The sequence below is a fragment of the Petaurus breviceps genome, unplaced genomic scaffold (genome assembly GCF_028583685.1).
Source record: "Petaurus breviceps papuanus isolate PSGF00001 unplaced genomic scaffold, PetGlider_PUasm1.0 90919, whole genome shotgun sequence".
Taxonomy (NCBI): Eukaryota; Metazoa; Chordata; class Mammalia; order Diprotodontia; family Petauridae; genus Petaurus; species Petaurus breviceps.
The window spans coordinates 13033871-13059749 of NW_027187378.1; the positions used below are offsets into that span (position 1 = coordinate 13033871).

General features: G+C 38.6%; 1 protein-coding gene across 4 annotated transcripts in view; it reads left to right on the forward strand.

Annotated features, from left to right (window-relative positions):
- RIN2 (Ras and Rab interactor 2) overlaps positions 1-14037 on the forward strand; it is a 232301-nt gene extending 218264 nt beyond the window's left edge. For all 4 annotated transcript variants that reach the window (XM_069075484.1, XM_069075485.1, XM_069075483.1 and 1 more), the window contains 4 exons: positions 794-1099; positions 3977-4108; positions 8677-8840; positions 12210-14037. In XM_069075484.1, coding sequence (XP_068931585.1) covers positions 794-1099; positions 3977-4108; positions 8677-8840; positions 12210-12536 — 929 coding nt within the window. In that variant the 3' untranslated portion in view covers positions 12537-14037. The remainder of the gene's footprint in view (positions 1-793; positions 1100-3976; positions 4109-8676; positions 8841-12209) is intronic.
- The last annotated feature ends 11842 nt before the right edge of the window (positions 14038-25879 follow it).

The following is a 25879-nucleotide window of genomic DNA, read 5'->3' on the forward strand; positions in this document are numbered from 1 at the left end:
GCTAGATTTGAAGTTCAGGGACTTGGGGTGGGGTGAGGTAGGGGAAGGGAATAAGCATTATACATAATATCTACTATGTTTTTAATGTTATCATTCTGCTGCCTGAGTGAGAAAACTGTTATGGTCATATTCTGCTGTTGTTAAATGGTTTCATGGAAAAAGCATTAGGTAAAACAACATTATAGGGAACAGTTATTTCTGAAGGATCAATGTTATAAATGGATGATTGTCCAAACAGTACCATATGGTTTTTATAGTCTTAATAGTAGGTATGGTTATTCTGCATTAATGAGATGGTGAAAAGGTCTTGTGTGATGTTATGTGGGGTATGCATGAACTCTAAAATGATACAGAGAATAAAAAACTCTTTTGCTTTCAGGGACTTCTTGACTAAATAGAATATATCCCAAAAGTATCTAGCATAATCCAAGTTTCAGATGCATTTATTTTCTTTAATTTCACTTTGATAATACATTGAGAGGTGGCACAGTGGATAGAGTACTGGCACTGGAGTCATGAGGACCAGAGTTCAAATCTGGCCTCAGACACTTAGCAGCTGTGTGACCCTGTAACCCTCTGTGTAATTCTGATTTCCTCTCCCCTTTACAAAAAAGAATACATTTAGAATGTATTTACTAAATACATTTAGTCTATTAACAAATACTGTGTGAGAATTTTTAGTTCTTACCTGTTAATGGAAAAAGTTTCAACTTTCCCTACTAGAGTCCTATGGTATGGCATCTCTTCCTTTTTGAGACTATGAGACTGATCTTCTCTGCATTTTCTTCGGCAGATGTCGTGCTGGAGAAGGCCATGCATAAGTGTATTCTGAAACCCTTGAAGAGCCATGTTGAATCCGTGCTAAAGGATTTCCATACTGCTGATGGTTCATGGAGGCAGTTAAAAGAGAACCTGCAACTGGTCCGACAGAGGAGCCCTCAGGACCTGGGTGTGTTTGCCCCAACTCCAGATTTTGTGGATGTTGAAAAGATCAAGGTCAAATTCATGACCATGCAGAAGATGTATTCACCTGAAAAGAAAGTCATGCTGCTGCTGAGAGTCTGTAAACTAATTTACACAGTCATGGAGAATAACTCAGGTGAGGGCTATACATAGATCAAAGCTATAACACTTCCAAAACATGCCTTAGTAAAATGTTTTGTCAAATGAGCATTTGTTTTAATTATTCAAAGTTATGTATCTCAATATTCAAAGAAATGAACTATAAATATATTTAATAGGAAATAATGAGCTTAGGGATATGAACCTGAAACATTTGTTTCTTGGCTAATTCTCTTTTGTAGCAAAATAATAGATACCTTCTACGAATTATAAAGTTGGAAAATGGGCAAAGATTTTTCTAACACTGCTTACATTGGGCCTAGAAATAGACACACTTCATTTTACTTATTAGTGAAGATGAACAAAGCCATGGGTCCATGATTTATATATATAATATTCTAAATATCATTACAGACTTCTATATAGTGAAGTTGCTTTAAGCAGAAGGAATAGGGCTATATATACATGGGCTATATTCATGGGTGCTATAACAATCAGGAAGTATACAAATAAGAAGTATATTACACGGTAACTTGAGGAAGGAGAAAAAACTAAAATTCAAGTGTATCAGGAATAGCTTCATGGAAAAGCTGGCCCTTGAGCTAAGCCTTAGAGAAAGAAGTTTTTTACTTGTGGAGATTCGACAGCTCAGTTTGACAAAGAAATAGCATATTTTAGGCATGGAAAATAGCTTTTGTGAATTCATGGAGGTAGGAGATAGGATGGTAAGTTTGTGCTAATAGTCCAGTTAGGTTGGTAAAAGGAAATAATAAAGCTGGTAAAGGTGGGTTCTACTCAGACTATAGAGAACCTACAATACCAATCTGAGGAATCTGCATTTTATACTCTAGGCAATACAGAAGCATTTAAGGGTTTGGTTTGGTTTTAGCAGAGGAATAATACAGTCAGACCTATGACTTAGGAAGACTTGACAACTTTATGGAAGGCATAATGGAGAAAAGAATGAATGGAATTAGGGGATCGGGCAAGGGGTAACATGGACCTAAACTAAGGTGGTAGCCATGGAAGTGAGTAAGGAAAAAGAATTGAATAGGAGAGATGTTTTCAAGGCAGAATGGGAGAGACAAGGCAAAAGGTTGGATATGGAGAATAAGAGAAAGGAGTTGTTCCAAGGTTACAAACCTATGTCACTGGAATTGTAGTGGTTTGAAAGGAGATGAAGTTAGGGGAGGAAAATAGTAAGTCTGTTTTAAGATATGTTTAGTGTAGAACTGGAGTTCAGAAGACATATTAGGGATAGATATGTAGATTTGGGATGCACAAAGATAAAAATTGAATCCATCAGAGCAGATGTCATCATCAAGAGAGAGAATGTACAGAAAAGAATAAAGAGCTGAGCTGGGGGGGGGGGTGTTATACACACTTATGAGATAGTAGATGAATGATGTTCTAGTAAAGGAGACTGAGACAGATTAGTCAGGTATGAAGAAATCTAGAAGAAGAAAAAATAAGCCATATCATGAAGGTCAAGGAAAGAGTATACAGGAAGAAAAGGAAGGTCAGTACTATCAAAAATCCACAGAAATGATGAGGATTAAGAAAAGGTCCTTTAAGTTTAGCACTTAAAACATGGATAATTTGGGAAAACCAATTTCAGTAAATTTAGTAGGGTCAGAAGCCAGGTTGCAAAGTATAAGAAGTAAGTTAGTTATAAGGAAACAGAAGTAATGAGTATAGGCTACTCTAATAATTTTTCAGATTGTGTTTTGAGGGAATAGTGAAGGCAGGTGAAGGTTTATCTTTTTTTGTCTTTTTTTTTTAAGGAAAAAAACTGGGTGTGTATTTATTTAGGCAATGGGGAAGGAGCTGGTATAAAGGGAGAAAATGAAGATATATAAATGTACGTCTTTGGGAGGTTAATAGGATTCAGGTAGAGAGGACTTACCCTTGGCTAGGAGAAGAACTGACTTGCCCAGAACCACAGTTAGTAGATGTATGAGGCTGGATTTGAACTCAGTTCTTCCTGACTCCAAACCCAGTGCTCTGCTCCAGCTAGCATCTTCAGGACTTGTAAGGAGGCACTTTAGGCCTAGAGAGGTAAAGTGACTTTCATATAGTCACAAAACCAGTAAGAGCCCTATGTGAAATTGAAGCCAAGTCTTTCTGACCCTGAAAAACCAACCACTTCATCCGCTACAACAAATTGTGTCTCTAGTATTAGTTATTATTAATAATATTTTGTGATAATATGAGATCTTCTAAAGAAAAGATATGTAGCGATTATATAGATATCTATATCTACTATCCAAATCAAGTATATAAATAAAGTTATCTTGGTGCAGTGGAAGGAACCCTGTATTTGGAATCAGAATGGGTCCAAATCCATATTCTGCTACTTACAGCTTTGTAACCCTGGGCTTTGGTTTCCTCATCTTTAAAATATAGGAGCTGACCTACATGACTCTTCAACTCTAAATGTTGGCCCTCTTCAGTTTAACACAAATTTATCTAACATTTACTATGTTCAAGACACTGTAATAGATGTCAGAGTTCACAGAAATAGGACCCTATCTGTTTTATATACAGAAAGAGCCTTCAACTACATTTTCTATCATACAGATGTTCTGTCTAGTAGAATTCAGTTAGTCCAGAAAACTTTCCAATTGAGAAAACACATTTTTATGTTTTTTAATTCACTTGTAGAACCTCATGGTGAAATTTGTGGTATGGAATTGCAATAGTAGCTGACAGGAATCCTGACTCTGTGTGTGTGGGGGGGGGTGTGGGTGTAATAATCCCAGATAATTTCAGAAACACCCATCACCATACACATAAATGGCATATTTCCACAAAATGACATTAGTCTATTAAAAGTAATACACAGCATATACATTTTGAGGGGGAAAATGACCTTTGATAATGATTTTTTCTTTGTCTTCCTTCCACATCCTAGGGAGGATGTATGGTGCAGATGACTTCTTGCCAGTGTTGACCTATGTAATAGCACAGTGTGACATGCTTGAATTGGACACAGAAATTGAGTACATGATGGAGCTGTTAGATCCCTCACTGTTGCATGGAGAAGGTAAAAACTTGTTAACAAAGTCATTTGAGACAGTGCTCTTTAAATCATGGTGGCTTACTATATTTTGTATTATGGGAAAATACTCTGCAGAAAATCAGAGAATGACAGGGTTTGACATGAGGAAGAAATTAGGATCATCTTTTAGAGCACAAGTGTTTAATTTCATTTTTTTTGTTATGAGCTCTTTCAGAAATCTGAAGTCTATGTACACTCTTACAGTAATGTTTTTAAATGCCTAAAATAAAATACATAGAATTTCAAAGAAAACCAATTGTATTGAAATTCAGATATCAAAAAAAAAGTTTCAAAACACATTCACACATCCCAGGTTAAGAACCCTTGCTTTAGAGTAAATGACTTACTTCTACCAGGAGAAATGTTCCTGGCCATTCAGTTCTCTCCTTGCATTCTCTTCATCCTAGCTCCTTCCCTATTGCCTAAATAGGATTCCCACTTATATATTGATGGAGTATCTTACAGTTAAAACAGGGACCAGCTGAAAGCTGAATGCATTGATTTGTAACCAGTAAAGCTTGATTTGGTATTGTTTTTAGTAAATGACCAAAAATCAGGCAGGTAACTTTTCCCACTGTAACCATTTCAATTCTATAGTGAACTGAACTACTATATAGAACTACAGTGTAGTTCTGAACCATGCAGTGTTCTCTATGGCATTTTAAAAGGTTTTCTTTGTAACAATGAGGTTTACTTTGGGTTGGTTAAGGAAAGAGGTTGACATTTCTTCCACACTGTGAAAATGTGTCATACCAACACTACCTTCAAGGGCCACTGAAAATAGAGCAGGCCCCAAAGGGCAAACAGCATCTGTCATCATTACAAAATGTGCCTGCTCCTTCCCACTCTCCAAATACAGTCACAGGGGCAGCTATTCACAATGAATAGAGTACTGGCCCTGGAGTCAGGAGGACCTGAGTTCAAATCCAGCCTCAGACACTTAACACAAAACTAGCCATGTGACCTTGGGCAAGTCACTTAACCCCAATTGCCTTACCTTCCCCCCTCCAAAACAAAAAAAAAAAAAAAGCAAAATACATTTACAAATTCAAGCATTTGAAGCTGGAAAGTAGCCTTTGATTTTGGTTTCAGTGGGACTCCCCCTCCTACATCCTTCTAATTATTTCACTTCACCCAGAGCTAACCCTAACAGTAGGATGAGAGCCAGAAGTCATCCTGTACTGATTCAGACTTAGGAATAAATATCTTTAGTTCCTGTTCTACCAGCTAATACTGAGGCTCTTTCTTCCTCTTGACCTGGCTTTCACCTGTTTCTCCCAGCCCCAAATAGTACTTCTAAATTTGGAATCAGGAATTCAGGGATGAATGATGAAGAGACTTCCTCTCACTGTTTTTATCTTCCCTCCCTTTTTGGACAGGAAAAAGCTATGTAGATTTGTCTCTAGGGATTAAAAGAAATAAACAATAATTTCTTTGACTCCATTTCCTTTCTTTTACTACTTCATTATTACAATACAATGCCAAATTAGGAGTGTGAAGTGGGTAGACTTGAAAATGTTTGTTTGGCAAGCGAGATTCTTGTGCAGTTGGGGGTGGTGTTGAAAAAATAAAAATTCACTAATTGCCATTCTCTTTTTTTAAGGACATCTGTGTCTCTTATTTATTTTCTGTATTCAAATTGGGGGTTGAAGTAATTGGAAAGAGAAAAAGAAAATTAGAGGACGCTTTTCCTAAAGTGTATCCTGTTCATTTGGGGTCTGTCTCTCCCATCTTTGCTTCTAGTAACATTTAATTATCTTTCTACCTTTTTGCTACCCTCCCTTGTGCTGTCTGATTCATTTTGGTTAAAGTATAGGAGCAGTTAGTTGAAGCCACTTTAGACAGCAAGAGTTCCTTTAAAATAGAGCCTTGAGCTCAAGGCTGATGACCACTGGTCATGAATTACTCATTCTAATCCTTATATTGCAAAGCTAAACCTTTCATTAGTTTGTTGGGCAGCAGACTACAATTCCTTCTTGCTGATTAAGCATGTCTTAACTTTTATTGAAAAGATATAATGTGAAAAAAATCCCTTTTAAATGTACTCTAATGTCAGGGTAGTAGTTTTTCTGAAATTATAACCTTTTTGTTTTTAAGCTTTTTAAACTTAGTTCCTTTGTGCTGTATTATCCCCCTTTGTTCCTTGGATAAGTTTAAAAAAATTTTTACATAAGGGAAAAACGGCTTCTTTCCACCCTATTGACTTCCCTAAACCCTAAGTCTAATTCTCAGTCTAATTCAAGTTCTACTCTCTCCACAAAGTCTTTCCTCAGTACTACAGCCCACACTCACTTCTTCATCCTCTGGACTCTGAGAGTTATTTTGACCAGTGCCAGGTGGTCCTTCCAATTCCCCCACTGTCCGTGAGCACTTACTGTGTGCAGGGCACTGTGCCGGTCACTTTAGGAGATGGACTCAGGCTTTGTTGTTATATTTATTAAAGCGCCACTTACAGATGACAGTGTGCTAGAGTCTGGGGGTGGGGGGTAAAGTAATAAGTTAGGATCCCCAATTTCAAAGATCTTTCATCCCAGTGGTGGAAATAATATGTTACCTAACATGTAGAATTGCTGTAAACTTTAGAATGTCACACAAAAGTAATCTATCAAGACATATAGTTTCCCACACACACACACACATAAAACAAAACAAAAAAACCCCAACTGATACAAGGCAGGATGGTAATACAAAAGAAATGCAGGAACAAGAAATCACTTCTAGCTCACAGGATAAAGAATGACTTTGACAGTTCAGCTGGGACTTGAGAGGGGGACGTATTTTGATGGGCAGGCAGAGAAGGAAAGAGGAGAATTCTAGGTGTAGGGAATGGCATGAGGAAGCAGGAAAGCTTGTTTAAGGAATAACAAGGGGTCCAGTGTGACTAGAACATAAGGTATATGCAAGGGAATAGAAAAATAAAATGGTGGAACTGTAGGTCAGAGACACCTAGTCAGTAAACAGCCCCTATTTTGCACCGGGCCCCGTGCTGAGCACTGGGGATGCAAAGGAAGGCAGACAACAGTTCCTGATCTCAAGGAGCTCACAGCCTAATGGGGGAGACAAATGCAAACAAGTATGCACAAACAAGCTCTATACAAAATAAACTGGAAATAATCAGCAGAGGGAAGGTGCTTGAATTGAGGTGGATCTGGATGGGCTTCCTGTATAAGGTATGGAAGTTAACACTAGAAGAAACCATAGAGATCATCTCATCCAAGCTCTTCATTTTAGAAATGAGGAAATAGATCCAGAAAGTCTAAGTAGCTTACCAAAGGTCATAAAGGTAGCAGACAGTAGTCAAGTTAGAATTTGAACCCAGGTTCCCTGACTTCAGATCTCTGAAGGTTGGTACAGTTGGAAAGTATAGATAACTTCATTTGGCAGACAACTGAGAACTAGAGAAGGTTTTAAACAGGACAATCTAATGTATCTTTGGGAAGATAAATCTGAAATATATAGGATCAATTGGAGATTGTAAGTAATGGAGCCAGGGAGACCATTGTCCAGAAGTAGATCACGAGGGCATAAACTAGGGTAGTGGGAAATGAGAACAGAAAAAAAAGGATAGCTTTGAGAGAGCTTCTGGAGGCAGAATTGAAGGGATTTGGAGACCAAATTAGGTGTGAGTGGGAGGGAAACAGGAAAGAAAGATATTAAAAATAGCTGAGGTTTTGAGCCTGGGCAACCACAATAATGGGGCTATCACCAAAATAGGGAAGTCTAGAGTGGTTATTTCAGGGGAATAAGATTTTTATTTATTTAATTTATTTCATTAAAAATTTATTTTAACATTCATTTTAAAAAATTTTGAGTTTCAAATTCTTTCCCACCTACTCTCCCTGCCCCATCCCCTTGAAAAGGTGAGCCAATATATATGATCTAGTATATCTTTTATTAAATACCTATTGATAAAAAATAACTATTTAAAATACAATAAAATACCACAAGCAGACAGAGCATCATGCTAGACTCTGAGAAGGCCCTTCCCCTGTTGTGACTCTTAGATCATGTATGGCCAAGTATCTACTGCAGCCAGCTGGAACTGGCTCTTTTAGTGTGAGCATTTAGGCCAAAGAAATCAGCAAATATAACAAATTAAAGTTTGATTTGTTGCTTTGTAGATTTCTAGACTTAAGAAAATAATGGAGAAATTATTATAATGCAAATGAAACTTAAAATTGTATTGGGAATTTTTGTAGACCCAGTTGTTAAAATACCACCACACCCCTGGGTTCAAGTTTAGATAGACTAGATGGCTTCTCTAGCCCCTTTCAACTCTGAGAATATGTGATGCCATAACTAGTGAATAAGTCTAGTACTATTTCTATTTCCAAAGGGGGCTTTTGTGACCAAGAGAAATTTGTGGTCATGAGTGATTCTGCTGGGCAATTTTTCAATGAAGCAAACTCCTGTATATGGGTAAAGAGAACTGTTGAAAATGGGAGGGGAGCTCATTTTGATTGCAATTTATGTATTTTTATCATAGAAAAGTTTTAATCATTTCATTACCAAGGACTCTGGAAAAATCATTCATTGCTGTCTTGTGTTCACAGGAGGCTATTATTTGACCAGTGCCTATGGAGCACTTTCCTTAATCAAGAATTTCCAGGAGGAACAAGCAGCTCGCCTGCTGAGCTCAGAGACCAGAGACACCCTCAGGCAGTGGCATAAGAGGAGAACGACGAATAGAACCATTCCATCCGTTGATGACTTTCAGGTATGGGACTGATGATGAAGGACAATAGATTACTTATCTGTCTCATTTTCAGCCCACTAGGAAGCAGCCAGTATTAAGTCAGGGCTTGGCTCACACAGTACATTGGAAATTAAATTCCATGTGTTTCCGGCTTTTGTTGAAATGCCCAAGAGGGAAGAAGTATTTTAAGCTACCCTCTCTCCTTGAGTTTCACTTCTCTTCTTCCCTTCTTTGTTGAAAGTAAAATACTGGGTTTGCTTCACTTAAAAATGAAGTCAAATTAAGGCAGAATTTGGTTCACTTGAGGTATTAGCTGAAGAACAAACTCCCTGAAAGGGCTAGGCACCTAGCATGCATAATGGATGGGATAGGTCTCTGAAGGTACCAGCACCCAAACTAGTCATTTTGCTGTCCCTTCTCTTTGAGCTGTCAGCAGGCTGTGATTGCTGCTCACCTTACATTCCCACACCTTAGACTAGTTTCTTTATACTTTGGTGATGTTGGGGGAGTAACAGCTGTGGTAGCAGCTGTGATAGGAAATAGACTAGGGAATTCCTGAAACACCTCCTTCCCCAAGTTTTCTTATTGTTTCCAGTTTAGGATTTTCCATGATCAAGAGCAAACTGGTATCTGGGCTTTTTGTTTAGTTTAGAATTTTTCATCATAAACAACAAACTGGTAATGTGGGCATTGAAATGGAAGAGAAGAATTAATATTGAAAGAAGGGGAAGCAAGAGGGGGGTCTGCTTTTGACTTTTAATCTGCTATAAAGATATACACATAAGGTACAAATGACTAGTTGTATTTTTGAGATTTAGTTTGAATTCTAAAATTCCCCAAGATGGTGGTATTTGTAATTAGCCTTGCTCCTTCTAAATCAGATCAAGGAATGGAACTGAACTGAATGAAAGATTTTTACCCATTTGTTTCCCTGCCTTCTTGTCCTACTTCTTTTTTTCCTTCTTTTTTTAGACCTTCCATCCCTCTTAAAATAGCTGAGAGTTCAGTTTTGAACAGAGTTGGCTCTCCTTTAATAGGCAAGATCAGCAAGTTAAATACCAAAATTATCTTCTAAGAAATTTCTTAACAGGCACATGAATTTGAAGAGGAAGGCTACATCTTTTCCCCTGAGGGTCACAAAAAGAAATGTTCCAAATGTCTGACTTAGATGCACACTCAGGATCTTGCAATATGTTCTTCTTCCTGGGACTATATATTGTGAGGCATATATCTTTCAAAGGGAAGAACAGAGGAATTGGGATGTATTCCCTGCCTTTACTGCTACTCTCATTATCTTGTGTTTCTTCCTTATAATTGTTTTTCACAACTCTTTATCAGACAGAGAAGCTGAAGAGCCCACCATTCTTTGAAAAGCATCCTCAGCTTGGAGAAGTCAAATATGATTTGGAGATTGTAAAGCTTTTGGCTTAAAATGACTGATTTGATTATTTAGCTTGCTCAGCAAGGAAAAAGTTCAATGCAAAAGCAGCACTTTAGAGTTTAGAACCTCTAAATTGTTATGTTAACAAACTGGTCTGGATGATAGTACTAAACATTTACTAATCTTTTTTTTTTTTCATTTCTGATCTGACCTATGATTTCATTGATGGAGAGTATAACTAATAAAAAAATCCCCTTGCCCTACCTAAGTCCTCACAATCTCTGCAACTTATAGTCTTAGAGAGTTGCTTAGATAAGTTCCTTATCGGAGGATAAGTGACTTGACCAAAGTCAGTATTAATCAGAAGTGAGCCTTAAATCCAGATCTTCTTGTCTCAAAGGCCAGCTCTACAGACCCTGTGGCATGCCCCTTCTATGTTTCGATAATGTTTTATATTTTTCAAAAAACTCATGAATGTTATCTCATTTGGTCCTGACAACAGTCCTATGATGAAGAAAAGACAGGAATTTATTGTTCTGATTTTGCAGATGTGGAAACTGAGGCTTTGAAAGCTTTAAGATATTTGTCTAAAGTCCCAGGGCTAGAAATTTGCAAAACCTGAGACCCAAACCTAGTTCTTTTGCCCCATTTTTTTTTTAAAAAGCAATTGGGGTTAAGTAACTTGCTCAAGGTTACATGGCCAGTTATTTCTGGGTGTGGTGCTAAGTATCAGAGCCTGGATTCGATCCCAGGTCATCCTGACTCTGGGGCCGGTGCTCTTACTCACTGCGCCACCTGGCCGCCCCTACTTTTGCCCCATTTTTACTTGATCAAATTATTTTCTATTTAATAGTAATATGAGGCTTCTTGTCAGGCTTATTACACTTTTCCTTTTTCTCGTGTAAAGCATACCATCAGCTACATGTATAATTTGTAGTCTGTGGAATCACCCACTTCTTCCACATGATCTCCTTTTGATTTCACTGACAGTACATATACCATCATCTGGAGGTTTGTAATTGCCACCACCCCCAGCCCTTCTAGTGTTAAGTCTCAAAACTTGAACTTGCTGATTTGTATTCACTCACTGCTGAAAGAAAATGATGATGGGAGAGGGAATTTAAGACATTTTGTAATAGAGTCAAAGGAGAGAAAATGTGTGCTCAACTCATTGAGAAGTTTCAAAGCTCAAAGTATAAACGTTTGGTGTTTGACAGATTTCCCTATAATCATTATTGCTGTCTTGAGGGAAATGGAGGGAAGGGATAGGAGGAATTGATAACAACATATTAGGTATATATATTTAAGCATTCGTGTGTGTGTGTGTCTGTGTGTGTGTGTCTGTGTGTGTGTGTGCAGAGAGACATTTGACAGCTGCTTCTGACCTTCTTTGTCCCTTAGAATACAGCACTTTTTACACTGTGGGTTATGACCCACAGTGTAAGAAGCGCTCAAGAGGTCGAGAAAGGAAAAAGTTTAAGAGGCCTTGCAGATAAAACTTTATGCCATAATATACACAAAGTAGTAATGTGTTTCCTCAGGTCCCCACTTGAATTTGGGAAAGCAAAGTTTAAAAAAAGAAAAAGAAGCAGCAGCATAGGAAGGGGTCTCCAGACCTATAACTTGGACATCAAGTGTCTGACAAGTGAGGAAGTCAGTACCAACCAGTTTCTTGAAATGGCTCACTGCATTTATTGATTCTATTTACAAATTAAGGTTTTGATATGGTAAATAAATAACTGAGGCCATAAGTATCCACAGAAATATTTTGTCTAGTGAATACTTCCTCTCCCCAGACACTGAAATTCCAAAAAGCACTGCTTACCTGGTAGAAGGAATGTCTCAGGCACATCTTGACGAATTCAAATTCATTTCCCTTGCATCCCATGATATACTTTAATTTAATTATTAATGACTGCTTCATACAATTTGAGTCAAGAAAATGGGCTATCAGTATTCTCTACATGTCCTGATTTTGTTTCTGGTTTTCTGTTTTTTTCATGCTACAGAATTACCTCCGAGTTGCCTTCCAGGAGGTTGACAGTGGTTGCACAGGAAAGACCTTACTGGTGAGACCCTATATTACTACTGAGGATGTATGCCAACTCTGTGCTGAAAAGTTTAAAGTACAGGACCCTGAAGAGTACAGCCTTTTTCTTTTCGTTGATGAAACTTGGCAGCAGCTGGCAGAGGACACTTACCCCCAGAAAATCAAGGCTGAATTGCACAGTCGACCACAACCTCATGTCTTCCATTTTGTCTACAAGCGAATCAAGAGTGATCCATATGGAGTCATTTTCCCAAACAATGAAGAAGAAAACGTCTCCGCATCATAGAAAGACGCAGGGTTCTTCCCAGTAGTGCACATGAGCTATTGTTGGGAATGTCACTTTCTTGGCAGCCGTCTGCCTGAGGTTCAGAAAGGCAGGCTGCAGTCTCCTGCTCAGTGGCCAAGCTGTGAGCAGTGCTTATTGTGAATATGCAGACGGTGGTGATGGCTGTGATCACCTTCAGTGACACTGTGTCCAAGCAAAGCAAGCTGAGTTTCTTGGAATGTTAGAATTTCTCCTTCAGTGTCCTTCAGCATCCTGAGGTCTGTTTTCTTTCTACCCTTTAGACATGTTTATTTTGATTTAAGCATATGTGTATATGCTGGATAAATTTGTTGTTGTCTAGGCTAGTACTCTCTTGATTTCACCAGCAGGTGTTTGACAAGACTGTCCGATGCAGTGCATCAATTAACTCTCACAGTTCTGTGGATGGTTGCATCATCCTTTCCTACAACTAATATTTTTTTTTATAAAAAGCCTCTGTTTTTATATTTCATAGAAATTTTTATAGCAGTTGCAGGTAAACTGTCAGGGTTGGTTTTTAAAATATTTTTGTAACTATAAAATATTCTATAATTATGCATGTGATTTTTAACATTTAATATACAAGAAATAAATCTCTTGCTGGTTTTAGAGTATTGCATTAAGAAGTTTCTCTTTTCTATAACTGGACATTTGGACAACATTTTTAAAGGAGAGACTGCTGGGTTTCTTTAAGCAACTTGTATCACTGACACTGGCCTCTGAATGCCTGTAGATAAGTCTGATGTACTGTTATCTTGAGTTTTGTTCATGCACAGTATGGTTTTGTTTTTGTTTTGTTGTTTTTTTTTTACCAACAAGTGATGCTGGGAGTAATGGAAGAACTGAATGTAGAGAAAGGAAGAGGGAGAATGTATAGAAGATAACCTAGGAATGAATGTTGGTCTGCTGGTTCAGGCTCCTTACAGAATGTGGGGGAAGGAGATGGAAGGAATCATGTCTGCATAAAGTACTGTAAATATGCATTGTGACTTGGCAATATCCGTCTCGAATGTGATTTACTTTCATAAAGAATTTTCAAAAACCAACCAAGAAAATCAATGATAACACTAATGTTCTTTCCCAGTAAATCAAAGCTAACAGCATCAAATTGTTCTGAGTTAAAACAAAGATATGTACTGATTGATGCTGTTTAGGGGAAGGAGGATATCTAGAAAGCCATTGAAAAAATCCCTGTGAGTTACAGAAATATATGTTGAAATTAAATTTGCATGTGTTTGTAAAACCTGTTTAAAAGTGCAGTAAGTTATGGTTCTTCTGTCAGTGTAAGATCCAAGTAGTTACAAGAAAACAGCTCTGCTACATGTAAAAATTTGTAGCTATTACTTGGAAGGATCTGTACTTTTCTTTTTTTGCATTGGTTCTGTCACACATCTGAAACCTTCAGCACATTCTGTGTTGTATTCCCTTGTGTAAATGATAAAGAATGAATTTTGCACATAATACATTTTAATACTATATAATAGTCATTTGTGGAAATTTGGTTGTTGTTTTTTTAAATAATTCTCTTGGTTTGCTTCATTTTCTTCAGTAATGTCCCAAAACTATGCAGCGTACAAATGTAACAGATCAGAAATCCTTTCCAATGTTTGTGGTTAGAAAATACATGAAGAATATATACATAGGGAAAATACAGAATTTGGGAAATCTGGAATGAAGAAACTCAAGGAAAACTTATAATGCAAAAGGATTTCTAATTTTATTCACTGCATTACTTTCCATTGTTATAGAAAATCACGATTAATCCAAATGCAGTCTGCAGAAAGAGGTAGTAGCATGTTGTAGTGAAGTGAGGCCTAGCTAGCCTTGGAGTAGGGAAGACCTAGGTTCAAGTCCTTTTTCAGACACACATATTTGGCTTATGCCATGAGACCACAGGAAAATCATTCAATCTCTCAGTACCTTGGACAACTCTCTAAATTATGGATGAATTGCCAGTGTGTAACAATAAAAGGACTTTGTATCCTGGAACTTCCCAGAATGGTTGAAATCTATGGTCAGAACTGTATCAGAAAAAAAAAAATCTAAAGAAAGGTCAATGTGATCTCAGTAGTTATCTTCCAGGAACAAATAGCTCAGCAATATTTCAAAATCAGGGCACATGTTCAGAAGGGCTTTTGTCTCTACACCAATTAATATCTCTACCCTCTGGTGTGTTCACACTTAATATTTAACAAATTAAAATCTTAGTCCCCAAACCCTGAATCAACATTATTCCGCTATGTGTTTTTTTTTAGAGAAGGGTGTCCCCAAAAATCTTAGTATAGTTCTAAAGCTTTAATAACTCAAAATTACCCTAAGGCTTTTGGGACATCTTGTATTTGCAACACTTAGGCCCTTTATTAGAGATTCCAGCATTGGACTGCCCTCTTCTGGACAAATCAGAAATGACATCTTTTTCTACCATGAATGTTTATTATTTATAAATTCATGTTTATCATTCAAAAAATCCAGTTCATGAAACATTCATTAACATATAGAAAGTGAAAAGTGGAATCACAGAATGTTGTAGAAGCTGGAGAGGAATTGGTTTTCTAATCTGTATTCGCATTTTACAGATAAGAAAACAAAGGTGAAATAACCTTGAGTTGAATATAGCATTCAGTCCAGAAATAACTAATGAATTTTAAGACTTGACCTGAAGAATCTTAGATATATAATAGAATGTTAAAGAGAAATCAAAATAGGAGAACGTGATGGGAACAGAAGAAAACATCACAAGACCATTCCTTGATCTGCCTACCATTGAGCAATGTTTCCTTTAAAATTACAACATAACATGTGTCTCCACTTTTTCCCCCATGCAGACATTTCTCACTTCTCAAATTGCCAGGAAACAGACTTCAGTAAAATTTGGGAGGGATAAAAAGATAGTAAATATATATACATGCAAGGGTGGAGGAAGAAAATGAATCACCGAACATAAAAATGTTATGAAATTTGGACACAGACCAGAAGTACGTTTTGATACTACGTTATATTGTTAGATAATACCCCTCAGGATCCAGAAGTTAAAAAAAAAACAGCAACTGCTTAAAACAGTTTAGTATCAATGTGGAAGTTACTACTTGAGAGAGACAAGAAAAAGTCAGGAAATGCAAATGGTAACTTTTCATTCATAGAAATACTAACTTGCCTCCAATGCATTTCTTTCAAGTTCATGATTTTCTGTCACCCACTATTAGAGGAAAGGATGGAAACAAGCATTTTATTAAGTGCCTACTATGTGCCGTGTTTTTCAAATGTCTCATTTGATCTTCATGACAACCCTGGGAAGTAAATGCTATTATTATCCCTATTTACAGTTGAGGAAACTGAGACACACAGAAGTAGTAAGTGTCTAAGACCTGATATGAACAAAGGTCCTCCTGACTCCAGGCCCAATGCCCTATCCACTGCACCACCTGGCTGTCTCTACTTGCCACTATTGTAGGGAAGAATTCCTTAATGATTGGTGTGGTCCCTTTTGTAATGCCCAGAGTCTCTATAGAGCATAAATTCCCCCAATACTAAGAAATACTTAATGGCATCATACCTCTATCTATCCAAGTTCTTCTAGCAGTATCTTATAGCTCATTTATAGAATGACAATTGAAAATTATTTCTTTAGTTAGGACCTCTTACTTTTCCTGATACTCCTACTTTCAAAGATATTACTGTTAAAAACAATTTTACAAGTTCCCAAACACTACAAAATAAAGGTACACAACCTAATGGATTTTCTTCAGGATTAAATTCTAAACTTTAGAGCCCTGGCCAGCTCCCTCCAATAGTGTCCTAAAAGAAATTTTGATAGAAATCATCTGAAATGTTCAATATCAAATATCTATTTCACATTGCTTCATATCTAATATGAACATCCATAGCAAATATGCACATGAACATGTGAAAGGAAAAAAATAAACTCCTAGAGACCATTTTAGACAAAAATGAATATCAGTTGGCTAAGACATAGGAAAATACCAGTAGCACATGGATATATGTTAGGTCTTTGGTTTGGGGTTTATTTTTTGTTTTTTTTTTCCATAAACTACCATTAAAAACAATTGGTGAGGAGCAGCTTGGTGGTGCAGTGAATAGAACACTGGCCTTGGAGTCAGGAGGACATAAATTCAAATCCAACCTCAGACACTTGACACTTACTAGCTTGTGTGACTTTGGGCAAGTCACTTAACCCCAACCTCCTTGCCTTCCCCACTCAAATTTTTTTTTTAAATGGTTAAGAGATACTTGGCTGAAATGCAATATCAAAAGCAGTTGTTACAGTGTGAGTTTAGATTCTACCTTGGTGTAGCAGCAAGCACCCTAGCATCCCCAGGATGGCTGCTAGCACAGGTTCTTAGATCTGCTTTTCTAAAGGAAAGCAACTCAAAATGGGTTAACAGTCTTATTTTAATCAAACATATATCATTTACTTAGTTCAGGGGGAAAAGTCAACACTCTGAACTTCAGAGAATACAAACAGAAGTTACAAGCAGAGAAACAGATCAGTAGACAGGGCTTCCAGCTGTCTAACCATTATATCCATACCTAGTTAGTTACCAGAGGGGGAAGCACCAACATCTGGGTTTTCAAAGGCGAGGGGGTCAGGGGGGACTCAGTGGCTGCCCAGAGTCTCAACTGGCCAAATCACACAACTCTTTCCAAAGTGATCCCCAAAGCAAAACCTCACATCAGGGAGGATATATACCTTTCTCCTAGATCAAAGAATGTCACAACCCCCTTGACCCACTGCCCAATCACAAAGTAACAAGGTGTGGGTATTCCTGAAAAACAAGCTTCCTGCCATAGGCTCCATGTGACCACATTCAGCCTATTGGGGGCAGAGTATATTTTCAAATCAGGGAAGGTTCTCAGAGTCACTTAAGCCTATCATAGGGCCAAGGGGCAGGGAAGATCTTCAGATTCCCATTCCCATAACATTTAGACATTTAATAATCTAAAACTGAGTAAGCTTCTAAAGTTCTTCAGGCCTCAGTTTCCTCATTTGTAAATGAATATAATCAGCACTTATTTCAAAGGGTTATGAAGGTCAAATAAGATCATGGAATCTTAGGGAGCTGGGAAGTGCCAACCCCCTCTTTTTACATATAACTAGGGATTCAAACAGACTTCCCCAGCTCTGAAAATCTCTGAAACCCAACGGCATGAATTCTGGGATTTGTAGTCCCAGTTTTCTTGGTATGCTAGGAAAGATGGAAAAAGACTCTAGCCAGAATGCATGGAGACATATTCAATCTGAATGATGCACTTAGCAGTAGATAGGCAGCTCTCTTACAAAAGGAAAAATATCCAATCACTGATCAAAACTTTGGTTTCTAGACCTAGGTTCAGAACATACCAATTCCTAGTCCATGTCTGTCATTTCTAAAACTAAGCCAGAGGAATTTGACATTCCACCAAAGAGACTCTTGGTCCCACTGGAAAGTGGATGATAATGAAGATGCCTCTTCTACATCTGACAACCTGTTTCACAAGAGGACTGTAAATTCAGATCCCAAAAAACTAAGCCAAATTGACTTCACCCTTCCTAAGAAAGAAGGAATATCCTTTTTGAGTAGACTTTGGTCTATGGATCATTAGCTTTCTTGACCTAATGTATAAATCAATGGGAGCCATGTTTATTTGGAGCAACCAGAGCCCCAAAATGAGGTTGCCCAAGGACAGCACCCTTTCTTTCTCCTCTTCTCGAGGCTTTTGAAATAAGCATTTGTTTTCCTCTACAGAACAAAGCTCAGTAACCATCAGAGAAAGGGTAGGTATTTTGTGCGGCAAGTTCAGAGATTTACAGGCTTGGCTTCAGAGGCCCAGCAATCATATATAAAAATAAAAAAAAACTGATGGGTGTGGCAGAAGCTTGTTGAACTGTTACTCCTCCTTGGGATCTGCAAAAACTTCTCCCACTCCTCCCTCTGACTGCAGATGGCAGAGATTTGCTTCCAAACATCTCTTTAAGCAGTTCCTAATCCCTGATATTTTCACATAAACCTTCATGTCTCTTATTGTGTACTGAGGGCTTTATCAGAAAAGGCTAGTAAATGATGTATGATATGCAGGAAAAAAGGACCAATCTCCATCTAAATATTAGTCAATAAACATTTAGTAAATGCCTACTGTTTCAAAAACTGCTGAGCACTGGAGATACAAAGGAAGGTAAAAGGCAGTTCCAGGATAGAAGGAATTCTTTTTCCTCCCTTCCCCAGCTAAAAAATTATGAGATAATCTTATAGTTTTGACTTTTATTATTAGTAATTCAAACTGCTAAGTAGCTAGAGGTATTAAATATAGAGTGGATATTATTTACTCTAAACTATGCAAAAGTCTTGAGTAAATAAATAAGATGGCATAGCAGGTTTGGAGAAAAGTTGGAAGATTTTCTCAGAGGGAGTGAGTCTCAGGCATAAATCCTTACTCATTGTTCTTTTCCTTTGAAGCTAATGTGTGTTCCTTGTTCCTGTGAGGCACTTACTAAAAGAGAATCAGGCATGGCTAAGAGAGTAGTTGAAGCAGGTGGAGGGGTGGTAAGTGACCAGTACCCTAAGAAAGGAGCAGGCCTTCACCTTCGATCCACAAACCTTGCCAGATAGCTCAACCTGCTGGTGACATACAGACACTAAAAGCGAAGTCCCAGGAAGGAGATTACATCATAGTTAATAAGTGGCCAGCTAGGTGGTGCAATGAACAGAGTGCTGGCCTGGAGTCAGGAAAACTTCTTGAGTTCAAATCTACCCTCAGACACTAGCTGTGTGACCCTGGGTAAGTCACTTAACCTTGTTTGCCTCAGATTCCTCATTTGTAAAATGAACAGGGGAAGGAAATGGCAAATGGGGTCATAAAGAATTAGACATGACTGAAACAACTGAGTAACACCAACAGTAAGGGGCAAGGTCACTAGCGTTTGAGTCTCAGTACTCTAATGTCAAATCCTGTCCTCTTCCCACTACGCCACATTAAAATGAATCATCAAAAAACAATCAGTAATAAGTGGAAATGCATGTCTTTTATCAGCTTAACTCATGAAATAAGAGACCTTTGTTATGCATTAAAATAAGAGAAATTAATACAAATAATGGAATTCTGCCCCCTTTCTACCATATGTTAGCTAAAGACACAAAAACCCAAATGTCAAGGTTTTTGTAGATTTGGATATGCATGTGTGAATGGTTTCTGGAAGAAATACAGCTAACTTCCCTGTTGCACTGTCCTCCCATTCATCCAGGGCTCTCACTTTAGGTGTCATCCTTGACTCCTCACTCTCTCCCCCTCCCCCATCCATATCCAATTAACTGCCAAGTCCTATTGCTTCTACCTTCATAACATCTCTTGTATGTGCCCCTTCTTGACATTGAGACCACACCAGTCCAGTCCCTCATCACCTCATGCCCGAGCTGTTGCAATAGCCTGCTGCTTGGTCTCCCTGCCTCAAGTCTCTCCCAATTCCAATACACTGTCCCTTCATCTAAAAACTGATCTTTATAAAGAGGGTATCTGGGGGTGGCTAGGTGGCACAGTGAATAGAGCTCCGGCCTTGAAGTCAGGAAGACCTGAGTTCAAATCAGGCCTCAGACACTTAACACTTACTAGCCATGTGACCTTGGGCAAGTCAAGCCCAATTGCCCTGCTCTCCCCCCTCCAAAAAGCAAAAAAAAAAGGACATCTGACCATGTCACCTTTCTCCTCCCCATTAGAAAAACTGCAGTGATTCCCTGTTATCTCTAAGATCAAATCTTTTACTTGTCACGGCGGTCAGGTGGTGCAACGAGTAAGAGCACCAGCCCTGGCGACGGGAGACCCGTGATCAGTTCCAGCCTCAGATACTTGGCACCCACATAAAATAACTGGCTGTGTAACCTTGAGCAAGTTACTTAACCCAACTGCTTTAACCAAAAAAATCTTCTACTTGTCTCTCAGAGCCCTTCCTACCTTTCCAATCTTACATCCTTCTCCTCTGACATACTCTTTGATCCAATGACCCTGGCTCCCATATTGCTCCTCACACACACCACTTCATCTCCCAAAGTGGAGTCCTTTCACTGGCTGTCTCTCATACCTGGAACACTGGTCTTCCTTGTATTCATCTCCTAGCTTCCCTGGTTTCCTTCAAGTCTCAGATGAAGTCTCACCTTCTACAAGAAGGGTTCCTTTTGAGACTACCTTCGATTTATCCTCTACAGAACTGGTTTGCACAAAGTTGTTTGCATGTTGTCTCTCTGTTTAAACTAAGCTCTCCTTGATAGCAAGGACCTTTTTTAGACTACCTTTTATCCCCAGCACTTAGTACAGTTCCTGGCACAGTAGGTATTTCATAATGCTTAATGTGAAATGAATCTCTGTCATGCAGATTAAAAGCACTAGCCCACTCTGAAATTAAGGGCTTAACAGGTGAATATATTTTTCAGTCTCTTGCTGAATCTTTATCCTTCTTAAGCCCTGTGACTATGGGTGTTTCCTAAGACTCTGTTCTAGACCTTTTCTTTTCTTATGTATTTCTATCTTTCTTGGTGATATCATCAGAAATCATGAGTTCAACTATCATCTCCATACAGATGATTCCAAAATCTATATAGCTAGTCCTTGTCTCTCTTCTGAGTTCCAAATCCACTTCTTCAACTGCTTAGTAGACATTTTGAACTGAATGTCCTGTAGGCATCTTAAATTCAAAACCTCCCCCACTTCTGAATCTCCCCTACTACTGAATGAAAGGATGAAGCTTTGGTAGTGAACCTGTATTACTGTGTATAGCATAATCTTCCCAGTAATCCAGGTTGTTCACTACCAAAGCTTCATCCTGGACTCCTCACTCTCACCCCAAATATTCATTCAGTTACTTAATCTTGTTTCTGCTTTTACCACATCCCCCCTTCTTTCCAGTCACACAACTATCACCCTGGTTCATGCCTTTGTCACCTCTCAGACTACTGAAGTAGCCTTTTAATTGATCTCCCTGCCTCAAGTGTGTCCCCTCTCTACCCTATCCTCTCTCTATACAACTGCCAAAATGATCTTCCTAAAATACAGATTTGATAGTATTCTTAGGAAACTCCAGTGGTTCCCTTTTATCTCTAGAATCAGATATAAAATCCTCTGATTAGTATCTAAGGGTCTTCACAACCTTGCCTCTTCCTACCTTTCCAGTCTTCTAAATCCAACCTACTTGCTTTTCTGTTCCTTATAGACACACTTTATCTCCCATCTAAGGGCCTTTACACTGACTTCCCCATTCCTGAGATGGTTTCCATCCTTACTCCTGCCTTTTGACATCCCTGGCTTCTTCCAAGACTTACTTCAAGTACCCTCTTCTTCATGAGGCTTTTCATGTTCTCCTTATTTCAAGCCTTCTCCTCTAAGGTTAGCCTCCTATTCTGCAAGTATCATGTATCTAGATATATCTATTTGTCTGTCTGTCTGTCTGTCTATCTATCTATCTCTCTATCTCTCTGTCTATCCATTCATCCATCCATCCATCCATCCACCCACCCACCCACCCACCCACCCATCCATCCATCCATCCATCCATCCATCCATCCATCCATCCATCTATCTATCTTTCTATCCATCTACTGTTTTCCCCATCCTATGATAGGGACAGACTCATCTCCTCTCTTTATCCCCATGATCTGAGTTGCAATATGCAAAGGCCAAAATCCTTTATTTTTGTTACCTCTCCCTTGTCCACTCTATACTGCCCCCTCCATAGTCCATGTGATCTTCTATCCTACCATTTCACCTCCTACAACTCCAGCTCTATTATTAACAAACTGTGCTTTATCATATATCTTCTCATAGTCTTTCCATCTTCTGATACTAATGGACCCAGTAAAATGTGCTATATCCCTAACCACCCTTTCCAGGTTCCGGCGCTTCTCTCATGCTCTCCAAAAAAGCAGAAGGAGAATTAGGTGTACCATCCTCACTGCCATTTCCAGACCATCCTTTTGCGACCCTACCATCATTCATCAACCTCCCTTCCTTTGAAGTTCACACCATTCATCTAGATCACCCAGGACAAATCTTATCACAGCTGTCTACTGTCCTCCGTTTTTATTTTCGCTCCTTCCTCAATGGGTATCATACCTGACTCAATCTTCATTTCAAGCCCAAACCCTAGTCTTATATTCATTGACTTCACTATATGTATTAATGCATCTTCCAACACCATAGTATTCCAGTTCAACTTCTATGATCTCCATCTTAACTCTCTATGAATGAACCATAGTCACATCTTAGGTCTCACTATCATCCATAATTATAATACATCCAAAATTTTTAACTCTGAAATTCTACTTTGAACATGACTTCCTATGCTTCCATTTCTTCATGCATCTTACTCCTCCTAACCATATTTTTTTTTCTCAATTTTATTGAGACAAGCTCCTCTTGTCCCAATACATCACCCGTGAAAGAGTCTCACTTTTCTTTTTATTTTTGCAGGCAAAAAGGAGTTAAGTGACTTGCCCAAGGTCACACAGTGTCTGAGGCTGCATTCAAACTCAGGTCCTCTTGACTCCAAGACTGGTGCTCTAACTACTGTGTCCCCTAGCTGCCCCCACTTTTCTTCATTCTTAGTCTTGACCCTGTGTTTTAAACCCTGACTCCCTTGCCTTTTTGTACTATTCAGGTTTTGCCAAACCTCAATTCTGGATAATTCCCACATCCACATCCACCTCCACTCATACTCACATGCTGCCAGTTACTACTGGAGACTTCCAACAACTTGCTGGAGTGAGAGAATGCCTCTAAGACCACTTCTCTCTCAACACCTCCAAACAAGAAATAAATCAAATAGAAGAATAAAAATAGCTGAAAGGAGAGAAAAATCATTACAAGGTTTAGTGCTACAAAGAAACAAAAACAGTAGGAAACTTAATGACTCATTACTCCTAATAGTTCCTAGCACATTCCCTCATACCACCAGTTATGATAGCCCAATGGCCTGAAGGCTTAGTAGTTACATTAATGTACTAATTGTCTCCCCCCTCCTCCCAGTAATTCTGTAGTGGGACATCTTCTACCTTTTAGTGGTTAAGGCCCATGAATTCTACCATCCCTGATAGTCTAGACATGAAATGTCAACAGTGGATGGCATCTACTTTTTTTTTTTTACTTCTTTAGTGATACAAAAAGTATTACCAGAAATATTTTGATGTATACAGGTCCTTTCTTTTTATCTTTGACCTTGGGATTCATACCTTACAGTGGAATCTCTTGAATCAAAAGGTGCTTGGACTAATTCACAATTCCACCAAGAGTGCATTAGTTTGTCTGTCTTTTCACAAGCCCATGATTCTGGCCACCCTCTTCTACCCTCTGTCTCTTCTCTAGCACCTTCTCTAGTGATACCAGGGACATCCCCCAGCTAGGCCTACTTCACATTTCTACCTTCTTCCTTTGATGTGGCCCCAGGCCATGCCTTCTCTTGTTCCTGCTTTTAGGGGAGAGAGGAAGCCTGGGCCTTACAAGACATAACTTCCCTACCTCCCCTGAGGGAAGATCTTCAACAATCTAATCATATGCCTCCCTTCTCTGGCCACTGAAACTCTACTTGAAATCATTTCTCAGTTGTTCTTATATTCCCAAACCCTCTTACTCTCATCCCAGTGATTCTACCCCCACTAGCTGCTGATATTTAAACCCCATTCTCCATCCCTAGCTGTCTGCTCCTTTACTTCCATCATATCCAATTCTACTCTCTCAATGTCCCACACCAGATCTAATCATCCCTTCCACTGTGCTCTCTAGTATACCTATTCCATAATTAACACATTTCAAATTAAGTCAATGAGCTTTTACTAAGCACTTTCTATATACCAGTCACTGACCTAAGCACTGGAGATTAAAAGGTAAAAACAGTTCCTGATCTCAATTTGCTCACAGTCTACTGGGGAAGACAACATGCAAACAACCATATTCAATTAAGGTAAGTACAGGGTAAATTGTGTGTAATTCAGAGGAAAGGTATTATTGTTAAGGAAGATCAGGAATTGCTACTTGTAGAAGGTGGAATTTTAGCTTAGACTCCAAGGAAGTCAAGTTGAGATGAGGAGAAGACAATTGAACTAGTTGGTGAAAATGTGTGGAGTTCCTCCTTTTGTCTTCTGGCTCTCTCTTGATGACAGTGTATACCTGTCTACTTTTCCTAATACAGTTTGTATTTTTACTCATGCCCTCTTACTTACTGGTCTTCATTCCTCTTCATCCTGCACTCCTGATTCACTGAACTTTTTCTACCATGCCACAGAAACCTCTTTACAAGGGAAGTTCACTCCACTCCCTGGACTTCATTTAAAGGAATGCGACCCATTGTTACTTCCAAACTATTCCTGTACCACCATCATTTAGCAACCTCTCCTCCTTTAAAGTTCATATTCATCAATTTTATCACCCAGACCAGATTCTGATACATATGATCTATTGATCCACAAGGCATTCTCATTCTTTCCTCAATGACTTCAGTGCTCAGTGCCTAGTTTAGTGTCTTTCTCTCCACCCCAACTTTTCTCCTCTTACTAAAGGACTTCAGTATGTATATTGATATTCCTTAAATACTCCAACTTTTCAGTTCCTTAACCTATTCAGTTCCTATGACATACTCCTTCATTGTGCCTCAATTACATATCCTATTTTTTAGCTTGTCATCACCCACAAGTATTTTTCTTCCATGTTTATGAACCATGAATTCCCTTCATTTGATCATAATCTTTCAGCATTCCCATTTTTCCCTCTGCCTTATGACTTCTGAATCTATTCTTTATCCTTACTATGACTTCCAGTTCCTTCACACATCAATGTTTCCCCCCAGGCAATCACTACTTTATTGGCTATACTCTTTTCCTTTCCCTATCTTGACTTCTCAGTGAATCAGAAGACCCCCATTTCTCCTTGTATTCTGCTTTTCACATACTCAGTTGATTCATTTTCCCTCTTTCACCGTAACTTCCCATGCTCTGAGATGTTGAATCACCACACTAAAATTGAGACAGTGAAATGGCATCACAGTAGAGAATGTATATATTTTACTGATCCATGAGCTTAATTTTGATTGGGAAATACTGGTCTAGATAGAAGGCTCCCTGCCATCTAACATAACTAGAATACGAAGGATTCTAGTTCCTGAAAAAAAAAAGTCATGAATAATGAGATACAATTTCAATAGTTTGATTAGCTCCTAGAACTTAATAAGGGAAGGAAGCAGAACACCTGAGAAAAACACATGATAAATCTCCTTTCTAATTATACTCTTTTCACGCACGCACGCGCGCCCACACACACACACACACACACACACACACACACACACACACACACAC